General features: G+C 41.7%; 1 protein-coding gene across 1 annotated transcript in view; it reads left to right on the plus strand.

The window, feature by feature from the left end:
• Nucleotides 1-3,580: 3,580 nt before the first annotated feature.
• Nucleotides 3,581-13,647, plus strand: part of TBXAS1 (thromboxane A synthase 1 (platelet)) — a 228,274-nt gene continuing 218,207 nt past the window's right edge. Inside the window, exon 1 of the mRNA XM_009694752.1 lies at nt 3,581-3,678. Within this exon, the coding sequence (XP_009693054.1) occupies nt 3,581-3,678 (98 nt within the window). The remainder of the gene's footprint in view (nt 3,679-13,647) is intronic.

Raw genomic sequence — 13,647 nt, forward strand, 5'->3', positions numbered from 1 at the left:
TAGTCTAGCTGGTGTAGTTATTAGCCTCTGAAATGTATGAGACTACATTTTCCGTTTGATATGCTTTGAAGACAGGTCAAAATCCTTAACATGATTTAGGTCTACTGAGAAGGTCTATAATCCTGCTTTTTAATAAGCGCTGTATTTCATGTCAGAACGATACTTGTGTATGTCAAGCATTGCTGAGGCTCATTGCCACACTTGTATTCATTTTGAAGTTGAAATTCGTTGTTTTGGAAGAGCATTTGCAGGAAATATTCTTGGGGTCATAGCAGACAGGGCTTTAAGGCATGAAGGCTTCCTGGAAAACCTGGATTGTCTGGGTGTCAGGTTTTTTTTCTTTTTCAGTTGAGGAATAATTCTTCTCAGAATTTGAATGCTATAAAGTACTTCCCTTTTTAATATTTACTGCTGCAAATGTCCGTGCCGGCTGAAGATCTGGCTGTTCGGGATTGAACTGCTTCTGTCTTTTAGGTCTGGCATTTGCTGGGGACGTCCAAGGCTACTGTTACGGCCGTGCTGGGGAATGAAGGATGCGACGGGTGTCTTGAGCGGAAGTTTGTGTTGAACGTTGTTGTTGTTGAAGCTTGTGTTGAACAAGGTGGTGAGCTGTAGATTTTACTTCCTACCGAAGAGAAGAGCTCGGATGACACCGTGTCAAGGAACTGCGAACCTTGGTAAATGCAATCTTGGGTGAAGCCTTGTGGAGGCAAATGCAGACGGTGCTGCTGACTCACAGCAGCCTGACAGGAAAAGGCTCTCTTCCACTTCTGCTTGTCTCTGGCTTCCGGCAGCATGCAGTTAGTGAGGACTTCGTATCTGTCTCTGTAGTTCTTTGATACCATTATCATAACCAGCCTGACCAGCGTGGCTCCACAAAAAGAACTGGGAGGTTGGTGAAAAATATCTGTGCTCTTAACTAGTTAATTAGGGTGGCGTTTCTCATGTAAAGGACCTGTGAAGAGAGATGCAGCACTGATAAATAGCCTGTTTTCATTGCTGTCTGCATCCCTGACTCCTTTCCCCCCACCCTGCAAAGCATCACGTGGATTTTTGTGACTCTTCACGGAGCTGAGATTCTTAACTCTGGGACGATAACTGCGAGTGCATGGGTCAGCGGTGAGGAGTGCTCCAGGTGGGTTTTAAAGCCAATGCTGCATGCCACCCTTCTCAATGGTTGGAGGTGCCGAGCTAAAACCCTTCAGCAAGAAACAGGTGCCAAGGCTTAAAAAACAAAACAAAAAGAAAACTCCAACATTAACAACATAAAAGGATCGTTGTTGTTGTTGGGAGCTTGATTATGTGTTCTCTTCCAAATTGGATGCTGATGTGAGAGTCTGTTTTCTTTCATAATGCATGTGTTTAAGGACTATTCATCTCACCTGCCTCCCAGAGTGACTGGTAAAAGGCTCCAGTGCTTCTTAAAAAATAAGTGGGCTCTGTACTTGACTCTGTTTGCTGATAGGAGTTTTGCTGTTGACTTTAATAGGAGGGCATCACTCCTTTTTGTGCAGAAAAAGATGTCCTTTAATTAAAAAGCCAAGTAAATTAAAGCGCAGTGAAATCGGAGTATTATTTCTTGCCTTCTACACTTGTGGTGATTGGTTTAGTTTTTTGAGGAGACTTTAATGCATATGGATAATTGGGTTTTATTTTTTTTTCTTCAAGTCCCACAGGATCAGTTGCTGGATGGGATTGGCTTGTGCCCACTGATTAATCCCTTGCGTCACTGGTTTTGAATCTTGTTGCAGTTGTTCTTGGAGAACTTGGCAGCAGCAGCAGCAGCAGCAAACCGGCAGATCTGTTATTGACCCAGAATAGCTATAGCATTGTTAATACAATAAGCAAGGTTTTCTGTGAACTACTGTGCTATTCTGTGGAGCTGATGAGCTGGTTAACACCTTTTACTTATTCTGCAAGGATCTGAGGCTGGAAGGGAATTAATGCAGTTGTGAAGCACGGAGAACCAAAATAGCAGTGATTCAGTTAGAGTAGAGCCAAATCTTCTTAAAATTAAACTCCATTGTGTTAGAGACTTTACTTTTTTGATACCTATATTATTAACTTCTCTGCTAAGAGCAGGAAATGTAATACAGTGATATTGGAGAAGCCTTGCACATTAAATCTAAGCTATTATCTTGGGGTTGTACGAGAAGAAACCACTCTTCATCTGGTGTGTTATGGGAATCAGATGTTGCAGAATTTCTGTTTCTCAAGGTTACCATATGATTCACAAACCTAGTTTTTGGGTAGCTTTGATTTCTTTAACTTTCAAGTAGGTTCTTTGGAATGAGTGAGAAGGCTGCAGTACATATATGGGTATTTCTAGTTTCATAAGTAACAAACAATACCAGACAGTTCGGGGAATTTTGTCATGGGCAAGAGTGTTTACTTCCAAGCTGCTGCTGCTGATGTTGTAATCCTGAAGATTTTTTTGGTAATGGCGTTTGGTAACTTTGTGTATACCACTACCAACAGGTTGGTGGTCTTCTCATAGAAGTGCTTCAAGGTTTGCTTTCTGCTTGATCTTTCTAATTGGACTGGATCAGATGCTTGAAACAGGATTGAGGTTTGCAGGTGGGAAAATATTGAAGAAAGCTGAGGAATTCATATACTACGGACAAACCATTTCCTGAACGCCAGTCAAAGCTTGACTGCTCACATGCAGGTTGCTCAACGGAGTGTGACAGCTTGACTTTGCCACAATGCAGAGAGAGTAGATGTGGCCATAGTGATGTTGACCCTGATACTAGAAATACAACACAGGGGTAGCTAAAATATCTGCGGAGGGGCTGGTTAATGGTACTTGCAAGGGGGGCACTGCATTGAGCCAGGAAAGTTTGCTGTAGTACTGATGAACCTGAGATGATACAGCCAAACAGTTCTGTCTGTGTGGACTAACCAGTGTGATAGATGGTGACTTACGGACTCTGGTACTACAGCTAGGTGTTTCTGCCCATTAGTTTTTCTTTCTATATATGCGTTCTAGTAGTCACATTAGAAGAGTTTTCCCCCAATTCCTCCTTTTAGTTGTGATAATTTAAAGTTTACTTTGTTCCATTCTTTTAAGGTATAACCACTTTGGAGATTAAGTGCTAATAAAGCTTTATGTTGCAGAAATTCTCTATTTTTGTTACTTCAGAGAGTGCCACTGTTTGTTTGCCAGGGCACCCCTGAAAGTTCTTTATATTCTTCTTCCATGATCTGTACCACGGTCAGGCTCTCTCCCCCTCTTTTTTTCCCCACACTTTCCCCAGTTTCCCATACTTAATGTCTAAAAACCAGTTCAACAGCACTGATGTCTCAAGCGGTGGGTATGTAAATATTTACTGGCATGACAGTCAACAACAGCAGGAGGGGGGAAATTGCTACATCCTACCATTCAGGGAACCTTCAGCTTCTCTCTCGGTCGATGAGAACAGGAAAGGTTTTCAGTTTGTACTTGACTTGATGTGTTTTTGCTCTCTTGGTTCCTGTTTTGTTGCAGATGTCATTCATATAGCTGTGGAAGGCTTTATCAGCTCTTGTGGAGGCTTTCCCCTGCACACATCACTCAAGGCTGGAGCTGTAGTGGAGGAAAATGGAGCCTGTAGATCTCCTGGCATTTACCTCTATAGAAATGAATGGTACAACAGTCACCCTGGCTTTGCTGGCGGTCTTCTTGGTCCTGCTCTATTGGTAAGTGATAACGGTGATATGGGCTGCGTGTCAGACATAAAGCCTGCTGAAGCTCGCCCAACATCTATAGTCTTTTATTCCTAAGGGGCAACTGGAAGCTAATTGATAATATTATAATATTATCAATAAGAAGATAATAAACTGGCTAGAAGGGACACAGAGGGGGAGTTGGTTTGGATGCAGAGGTGAAATAAATACTCATGAAACTCATGACGCTTTTTAGAGAATTCTCTCCTTGCAATATTTTCTCGTAAGTTCTTTACCAACAAACTGCTAACAAAAATTGTGTTAAAAATTAAGAACTTACTATTGTTGGTTTCTTATTAATTTCTGTAGGTGGTATGAACATTGTTGCTGGTCAGAAAGAAACCAAGTACTTGTTGGACGTCTTCTCTGTACTATGCTGCAGACTTGTCCCTTGCCAGGTTTCTTGGCTTAAGTGTACAGACACTTTAACTGCTGCTTGAATTTCCTCTCTTGTTCTTTCCACACTGAGTAGTGGATACAAATCAGAATTACAGCAGCCCTAATGGTTAGCACAGTAGGCATTGCAGTGAGCTGTGCTGAAATGAAAAAAACCCACCCTGTCTGGATAATTTATTTCAGAGATTAAATTAGCTGAACTGGGAGTGCTTCTCTGACTGTTTTTACTTGAATGCCTCTTCAAATCCTGCCTTCCAGTCAACCAATGTTTTTTTTCATTTGTGTGTGTGTGTTCAAGAAAAATTTTCAGGGACAGCGGTAAAAAAAGAACATCTGACAAAACCCCACAGCCAGTCTAGAAAAGAATAGTGATGACACCAAGCACAATTGTTGTAGCAGTGTAAATGACAGATCACTTCTGCACATATTTCTTCATTCTTTGACCCTGTTGAGCTTTGTTCAACTTCTTTCTGTGTCAAGGAAGGTTCTAAAGAGTCTAAAAAAGAGTCAAGTCAAGCACATATTTGATGTGCAGGTTGAGCCTGCGTTCTTAATAAGATCTGCCCAAATCATCACAAACGTCCAAGTCCTACTTCCTTTGAATTTTATTGGGACAAAGAATGGCAGCACTAGATCTTTTGGTAAAACCATGCTGTTTAGCTGCTGACCTGTGCACCTCTGTGAGCTTCAGGGGATGAGAGGGAGGGCATATGCACATCCACCATTCAGAAATGCAGCAGATCAGCTGGTGAGACCTGGCCACCTGTGAGTCAGCTCAAAAAACGTGGTGCTTCCATGTAGTACATGTCAAGATGTGCTGAGGTCTCTGAAGACGCAGAGCTACTCCACGTAAGTGTAGGATACATTCTGGTGCATGCTTCTCCAGAGCCTCATTTTCTGGTTCAATTTAAGGAAAGCTATTCCCTTGCCTGAAGTGAAGACATGGCAGTTTAGTGCAGAATTTGGTCTTGCCATAAACAAACCAAGCTCTAATTGCAGACTGAAGTCAAAGTTAAATGAGGCTCCTGGCTGTGGACAGTCAGCTGCTGAATTCAGTGCCTACCATATAAGTTTCAAAAAGTCCAATTTAGGAGTGAGGTGGGAAATTGCCTTACAGTAGAGATACCCCACGCAGTGTTTCTCCTTTCCTGGCTGAAGGTGAGTTTTGTGAAGGCATCAAGTAAAGGAAGCTGGAGTTTCACGTGCGAAAGTGTTTTATACTCTTACCTGCCAGTGGTTATTACTAACAAATCTTGTTGATCTACAGATACAGGATGATTTTAAGTAGTTTATTAAATACAGGTGCCTATAGGTCACTCTTCCAATGAGAAGCTGGTGTTTCTTAAACTTGCAATGAAATATGCTGGGCAACATCTGTGAACTATTGGTAGGTTTGTCTGGTGTCTAAGCTATTCAGATCCATTTATTTCAGTAAAATGCAGTGACTGAACCTGTAAGGTTAATGGCTTGAAGCACATCTGCAAGTGCGGTGGTTGTTCTTCAAACCTGTCAACCCATTCATTTGAGAATCTATTTTTTATAAAGTTTTTTTTTATACTGCATGTCTGTTTAAACAAATGAGTAAAACCCCATGCGTGCTCACAGCTTCCGTTGTTCATAGCTGAAACCTTGAGTTCAAGGAGTTATTCCAAAAGTATGTAAAGGGTTGCTAACAGAAATGCAGGTCCCTAATTCTAGAAAATGTTTTTATTACAGTCATGTATATCATGTATTACAATTGACTGTCTCTTCTAGCAGTCAGAAAACGCAAGTGTTAATGTATGGCGGGAGTAATAATAAAGTAATAACTCTTCAAGTTCCTTTGAAGTTTTTGTTCTAAGCCCTATTCTAATTTTTTAATAACTTCTGAATTCTTCTTTTTCTAAATTTTTCTGCCAGCATTGTATCTTTTAGGAAGGGCAGTCATGGGGGAAGGGAGGAACGAATATTTACTGTTGCAAATTTTGTTATGGTAGTAGTTTATGATTGATTGGGGGTCATATTGTGTCAACTGTTGTGTGAGTACAAAGAATAGGCAGTTTGTCCACCTTGTTGTCTGTAAAAGGCTTACAGGCCAAACAGAAGGCAGTTGCAGGTAGAGAAGAGAGTCGATAGATCTAATGCACACTAGAATAGCAATGTGGTGATGGCAACTGTCATATTATTGAGCTATTTCCTTAGCATGATTTTTGTGGATGGGGGTACTCGGTCGTTTAAATGACAGCCTTGAGCTTCTGCCTGTCGGCTCAGCCTCATTCACTGTTAGCATGTGTATTGTAAGGCCAGCTGTGATTTATCACTGTTCAGCTGGCAGGTGGTATCTTGCAAGATACTACACAACTTAGCTAAGATAAGACCAATCTCTTCACATTTTTGGGTAAGGTGAAGTTGTATGAAACAGGGAGAGAAGCAAGGGTTGATTGGGAAAAGGAGGAGAGGCTGTGGCTGCATAAAAATAAACTTCTAGAGAAGATACAGATCTTAGGAGGAAACTTGGAATTGATAATTTTTTTAGAATGTTCTTTGTGGTACAATGACGGTCATCAATAACTCTATAACAAATCCTCTAATAGCACATCTCCACTTTTTCATGCATTGTCATCAGTGTAATATGAAGGTGATGCTTGCAGTGTATCGTGTCAATTTTAAATCAGTGGAAAATTCAGCAACTATAATCTCTCAGTGTTTGTCTTCCACATGACCTTACATCAGCTATAAGGAGAGGCTTTTTAAAGTAGTTGATTTAATGTTGGGAGTAGAAAGAACAGAGAAGCTTTTGGGTACATAGCCTCAGATTTGAAATGGGAAGAGCAAACCTGAGGTTGCTTTTTTGGGAATCTGTTGATTTAAGAGGCTGCTCAAGCCTGCTTGCTATTCCCCATTCCTGAAGGACTTAGTAGTCTGCTACCCTCCCCATCCTTACTACTTGCTCTCAGTAGGTCAAAGTCTCTTCTTGCAGACCTCATATCATGGATTCTTCGATGGCTGTTGCTACTTCACTACTATTGTGATGATAGACAATGAAATTACTGCTTTACTGACCACAGAAAGGCACAATACGGCTAAATACATAAACTTCAGTAATACCAGTAACACAACACTGAGCACTCTTAAAAAATCTCTTCTCCATGTCCCTCCCACCCCCTGTGATTTCTACTAGCCAAACTGATTATCAAAGCAGTTTCTTTTAAGAGCACTTTCTTTCTCAGTTGCAAGGACTGCTGTCTCTATTCACTTAAGCGCGGTGAATCTCAGGTTTTTTTCAGGCATGAAATAAAAACAAACACTTAAGGGAGGAATGAGGTTAACATTTACAAATCCCAGTGATATTCTCTATTGAAAAATACAGTAGTATATCTATGCAACATATTGTTCATTTTCATTTCAAACATACACTGAGTTGGGTATCCCATGCTGGTTGTAGCTGCAAACATTTGCTTTGTGTCTTTCTTTTTGCTGTCTGGGAAGATGTTTGATAAAATGAAAGCAGGAGTTTATCTTGCTTTAAAGTTTAATGTACCATAAGCTTAACATTATGAAGAAGCTGTCACAGCATTCAGATACCTGTGTTCAAACTGGATTATCAACCCCTTGTCTAAACAAACCTGGGTTTTTTTAGAAACATGGAGGTTGGATGGGAGGTGTTTGTTTACATTTGTAAGGTACATGACTAATTGCATGCTTTCAAACATAGCAAAACATATACTAGCAGTGTTCTTGTCTGTTTCTGAAAAGCTAAATCATTCAGAAAGATGCCATTTTTACATTGAAGGAATATTAATGATCACTTGTGTTACAGAAATGTATAGAGAGATGGAGAGATTTGGGTTCCACTGGATCTAGATACTGCCCACCCGTTGCATAACAAATCAGTTCTGACCCAAAGCATTTGCAGTCTCTGATCAAAAAGAATGAAAACTAAACTTAATATTTTTTTTCCTCTGGCCTTAGGCCTAGACATTTGCATACACTTAGATGCAGGAGATACTTAGACATGGGGGACATCATGTGTTAGGGTTCATCAGTTGTTACCATACCAGTACTAGACTGCATCAGAAGTTAATCTCAGGACAGGCAGTATTTTGATACAGGTGCCTTCAATACTATTACTTGTTTGGCATTACTTTACATCTGTGGTTTTGGAAAGGGCTCTGAAAGTTCAGACATAATCTGTCTTCAAATAAAACTTTGTTCTGGTTTTGCAGAACCTTGCTATTTGAGCTTGAGTTAGGCAAAACTGAGATCAAATAGAACTCGGGTATTTTATTTTTTTTTCCAAATAACCACCTAAAAGTAGATCTTGCACCATTTTTGGTCCTCAAAAACTCAGTATTTACAAAAGATGTTTGATTGCCAGAGCTCTAGACTGATGGTTTGAGTGCAGGCATAGGGTGAGCAGGTTGTTCTCCCTAACACATCCAGACAACGCTTCCGGACAGATCCAGTATCAGGCAATACAAAAATTGGATCCTTTCTGGAAAGAGCACCAACTGTGGGTAGGTAGGCCCAAACTTTTCCGGCTATCACTGCTACCATCAAAGGCACAGGGCTGCAAGGACCATTATGGCTGGAAACAGGCCTAGGTGCAGAGCATCAACATACACTCATAGAGATGTACAGCTCTGTTCTCACATGAGGCTCATGGAGTTGAGAGCTTCAGAGAGGCACCCTAACCTAACCCCTAGATATTAAAGCGTGCTTGTTTCCCTAGCTGGCAGAAAGCACAGCTACGTAGACGGCAAGTTCTCAGGGGCTGATGTTCCTGTACTGTGCTGGGCTCTGGCTGCTGAGCTCTGCTCCATCCTGCACATCCCTCCCACGGCGGTGACTGACCTCTGAGCTGGGCTCTAAGGCTATGGTCTCTAATGAGTCTTCCCCTGTTACAACCTTGTAGCTTCTCAGTGTGCAGTGAACACTGCACCAGGTTTACAGGGTCAGGAGGCAGGGAAGTTTTGGGTTTTTTTGTATTCTGTTAACCCCAGCTGTTTTTTTTTCCTAAAATGGCCATTATGTCAGTGGAAGTCATGCTGCTTCCCTCCCCTTCATTCAAATGTCCCATTATGAAAGCTAGAAGGATCTGACTCAACAGGAAACATCAGCAAACTGGTGTTGATGACAGAAAAAACTAACAGATTCTGAATTGTCTTTGTCACGCAGCTTTACATCAAGCAAATCTGGAATTCCCACTAACGTATCAAACATAATTTGATCCCACAGCTGTGCAATATATGGCCTTGTCTTTGAGCTAAATCAAGCATCTCTAGGTGAGCCTGAGAAGGAGCAGAGTAAACTACTGAGTTATAGTTTGGAAAAGTGCCATGCCACAAATGACTACTTTCTTTCTCTGAAAACAAAGTAGATATGATCATCCAGAATGAAGTTCAGTCAGTGCCCTGATTATGCTGCTTTTAGGTAAAAAAGTCCTCTTATTTTTTCTGAGAGGTAGAACAGTTTTTGCAGCTTCACAGTTAAATTCTCTGGGATGTCCTCAGAGGCTGTCATAACACCTTGGTTATCCTGATAAACTTAGCTCAGCCTCTAGTGTTATGCAGCTTTGATTTTGCTTGCTTGCACTTCACTGCAAAACTCGAAGGCCTCTTATGTTCAGGGTTTTTTTTTTTAAATTTAGAACTTACATGGCCAGCGGTGTTTATTTGAAGGCCCTTAAGTGCTTGCTGTTTTTTCCCTTTTGTGAAGGTGCATTTTACCCTAACAATTCTATGTAAAAAGTCAATCTCCAGCCTATTAATTCTTCGTGGTCTTTGTTCTCCCTAAACCTTTTCATGCTTCTCCCCATAAAATCCCTCAAGCACGATTTGGTTTTAGTGCATGGAGATTATGGTGTTAATAGACCTACAGGGATAAGGTAGCTTCCTTTCACAAAACAAGTATATTTACCTATCTTCTGGCATCGTCTCCAGACCTAGTGTCCGATGGAGTATGCTGCGAAGCTGGCTAATGGGTACAAATGCCACCAAGCAAACAGGAGCTGGACGCAGCCCTCGAGCAATCCCATTCATGCTTTCCCTTCCTGCAGGGCTTGGACTGGACTGGGTTGCACAGGCAGGGGAGACTGGCGAAGGGGGAAATTAGTCTGGTTTCTCCATCAGGCAGCTTCTGCCTAGGAGTCTTCTCTGGAGCTTCACTTAGCTCTTCTGGACCAGCACTTTGGTTTTAACTTCTGATCGGCTGTTTGCCTTGGGGCAGGTTGCTTTGGTTAACTTGAGGATATTCAGGCACCTTGCAAACTGATTTTGGGTGCTCTGAATTAACTTCTAGGAGCTCCTGCCTCCATCTACTGACTGTATTAGGAACCTGAGAAACTTAATACGCCGCTCTTGGTGCATTAAGTGGAATTGAAATTAGATGGTGAAAGAAAGCAATGTAAACAACCTCCTTAAAGAGAAGGCCCTGTCTGGGTGAGCAGTGCGGCACTCCATCCCATTGCACCGGGGCTGATTCTTGCTGTGTCTGTGGATTTAATTGCCAGGTTCAGAGGGGCCCCTCAGGACTACTGCAGTTTCACCAAACAGTGCCATGAACTCTGCTCTCCCCTGAACCCCAGGGGAGCATACTGGCAGTTCCTGTGACTGCCCTGCACTGGGGTAACTCATTTTGCATCCTCATGTGCTCCAAGGGGTGTGGACTTGTCACTCCACATCTTTCAGACAGCAGACCAAGTGTTCTGCCAGCCTGGCTGTGCTCCCTCTTAAATGCAAAGTTAAATCAGTAGGCAGCTTTGACAGGTTAGACTTCCTCAGCGTGCTGAAATGTAAATCTGTAGTCTCCCTTCTCTTGTCTGCTTCAACACTGCTCCCATCGTTAAAAGAAAGTTGCCTGTATTCTTTGCTCCTTTTTGTCTTTGCATCAGACTTTGTCAATAACAATGTTCAGAATGTTTTGTCCTCGTTGATGGCTCACTGGTAATTAATTCCTTTGATTGCCATGCCTTGCTCTTCTGTAGGGAAGTTTTATACTTTATTTAATGGAGCTGTCTGAAAACTATTTTAAAATAAAATATTGACATATTATTGAGAAATTGTCTTTTATCAGTTCCCCTTGACATACCCGAAATGTTTAGATGGATTTTTTTATCTGTTATTTCCCTAGATTTGTTTTTGGCTTTTTTCCCCATTGAAAACAATTTACTGTTCCATGAGCTCAGTGTGTGCTAACTGCTGAGAAACAGCCAGCAGAAAGAACTTAAAGTATTTTCTGGTTTGGGTCTGGAAATGCATTTATTTCACTTTTGCAGGAATAGTGGAGGAGCTTGAGAAAATGATGTTCAATGTCTGTCTCTTCATTCCCTCACTTTATGTGCCATTGCTTACGTTGGTGACTATTTCTTTTAAACTCTGCATGTTAATTTTACATGTATTTTCTATGACTGGAGTGATGTGCAGGTCAATAGGGATATGAGAGTTTTAATGCAGGGATCATGTAGCACATAGGAGATTCTCCATATCCATTCCTCTGGTAGTTTCTTCTGGTTGGTTGCTTCTTCCAGGGTTCTGCAGACCCAGGTTCTTGGGGGAGCAAGGAAGCAACAAACAGGGGAAAGGGCAAAACCTGTTATATTGGTTTATTTCTTGGGTAGGAAAAGAAGCTGAATGCCCAGCAATGGCTGGAGAAGGATTGGGAAGAATGAGTGGGAACAGAGCGGTATGACTCCATATGCATTTGAGGTGGGTCATTACAGATTGAGGTCAAGTATATTTGGGCAAGTTGAGGCTGGAGGAAAGGAGCTGAATTGAGATGTATGTTGGGAGTAGGGCAGTGGCTTGTGTTGACTAAGTGAGGTCTCCTTCCTTGGAAATAATAGTTTCTTTCAGCTAGTAGAAACCTTGTGATACTTGTTAAGAGTGGAGGGGTGTAGGAAGGATGAAAAGGTGGTGGACTTTAGAGGAGAAGGGTGGTTTGTAACTGTATGATCACAAGCTCCTGCTGTGTGCATGCTCTTGGATGAGAACTGTGGCATAGTTTTGAAGCTGTAACCCTAAGTATTCTTTTAACTTATTCAGTAGCAATAAATCTGATGTAATCTGTGCATGCATGTTTGTGGTTTCTCATCCAATAAGCTCCAAAGAGCTTTTATGTAAACACCCTCTCAGTAGAGCTGTAACAAGATGAAGAGGTCGTCGAGGCACGTGGCTTGAAATGTGGGAAAGACATGAACATAGCCACCCTGGGAGAGGAAGGAGCAGCTAAAGGATCTTCAATGTGTTACATGCTAGCATGAGGGACAGAGGGTGATGGTGGTCAAGAATGCAAGGGCCTTCTTCCAACTTTTAAAATATCAAGATGACCTGTTTGTTCTCCAAAGACTTTAACAAACCTCAGTTTTAAGATTTTCTGAAATGAGATGCAGCAATCTCTCCAAGAGAGACCTCAGTGTAAGCTTCATGGTAGGAAAACTGAGAAGCTGTATGTTTATGTTACGATAGATTTAAATAACACTAATGTTCTGGATTGAGTCATGTCTCTGAAAGTTGTGACGTATTGTACCCAGCGTGCGACTTTGGGTTGCCCAAATCTTTCCTCAGTAGCCAGTCAGGTCAGAGCTCTAGCTGACTGTGAGACAACGCAGTTTTAAGAAGAGCAAACACCTCTCAGTGGTTCCAGAAAGACTACAGATCCACTCTGTAACTGATGAAGTGGCGCTGTTCTGGAGTGACGTTCGGCAGCCTTCACTTCTAGATATGTATCTGGCTTGCTGTCTCTCATCTTCTCTTAAGAGCTAAGAATAGGTGATACAAAGATAAAGTATCCTCAGTTTTGTGATAACTATTCCTAGCTATGGCAACTAACCTTGAGCCTTTCTGACCTCAGAAGAACAGTATTTTAAACCTTGTTTGTCTACCAGAAAGTTTTAGACTTCAGGTCATTTCTCACAGTTTGGACCCCACCCTCAGTAGTTATGTTTTTAAACTTTAGAAGTTTAAATTATTAGCAGTAGTTAAGTAGTGGTTTCACAATTTATCTTCTTTCCTGAGATATGACTTTTGCTTAATACAAATGGAAGTGCTATCAACTTGAGTGGAAAACCAGCCATCTGGTGTTCTCCTAGGGCACAGAGCGCTGTTGTTAAATGAAAGAGACCATCAGACCTTGGGTGTCAGGCACAGAGGAGTGAGGAACCTCCCCAGAGCAAGGTTGCAGAGAGAGCCTGGAATATCAACTGTGGGCACAAGGTGGTGGAAGGATTGTAAGAATCTGTGCCTTCACAGACCATGAATCTTGTAAGGACTGGTGTATTTAGAGTGTAAGGGTGTTCATCCTGCCAGGACTCAGGCTGGGATTTGAGACTTGAGATTTGAGGAGTTTGTCCCTAACCTGCCTCCTCAGCTTTAATAGAAGCAAGCTATTAACAAGCATGGTAAGGAGGCCCTCATTTCCATGATAGCTGGTGACTCAGTTCCTCTTTCAAGCTTTGACTGTATCACTGACGGACATTTTTCTATTTAATTTTTGACATTGCTAGGGATTCTGTGCAGTAAAGCCTTTTCTTCCTCCTCCCCCCCCACCCTCTCCTTTCTTCTTTTTTTT

The sequence above is a fragment of the Cariama cristata genome, unplaced genomic scaffold (assembly GCF_000690535.1).
Source record: "Cariama cristata isolate BGI_N322 unplaced genomic scaffold, ASM69053v1 scaffold1380, whole genome shotgun sequence".
NCBI classification, from domain to species: Eukaryota; Metazoa; Chordata; class Aves; order Cariamiformes; family Cariamidae; genus Cariama; species Cariama cristata.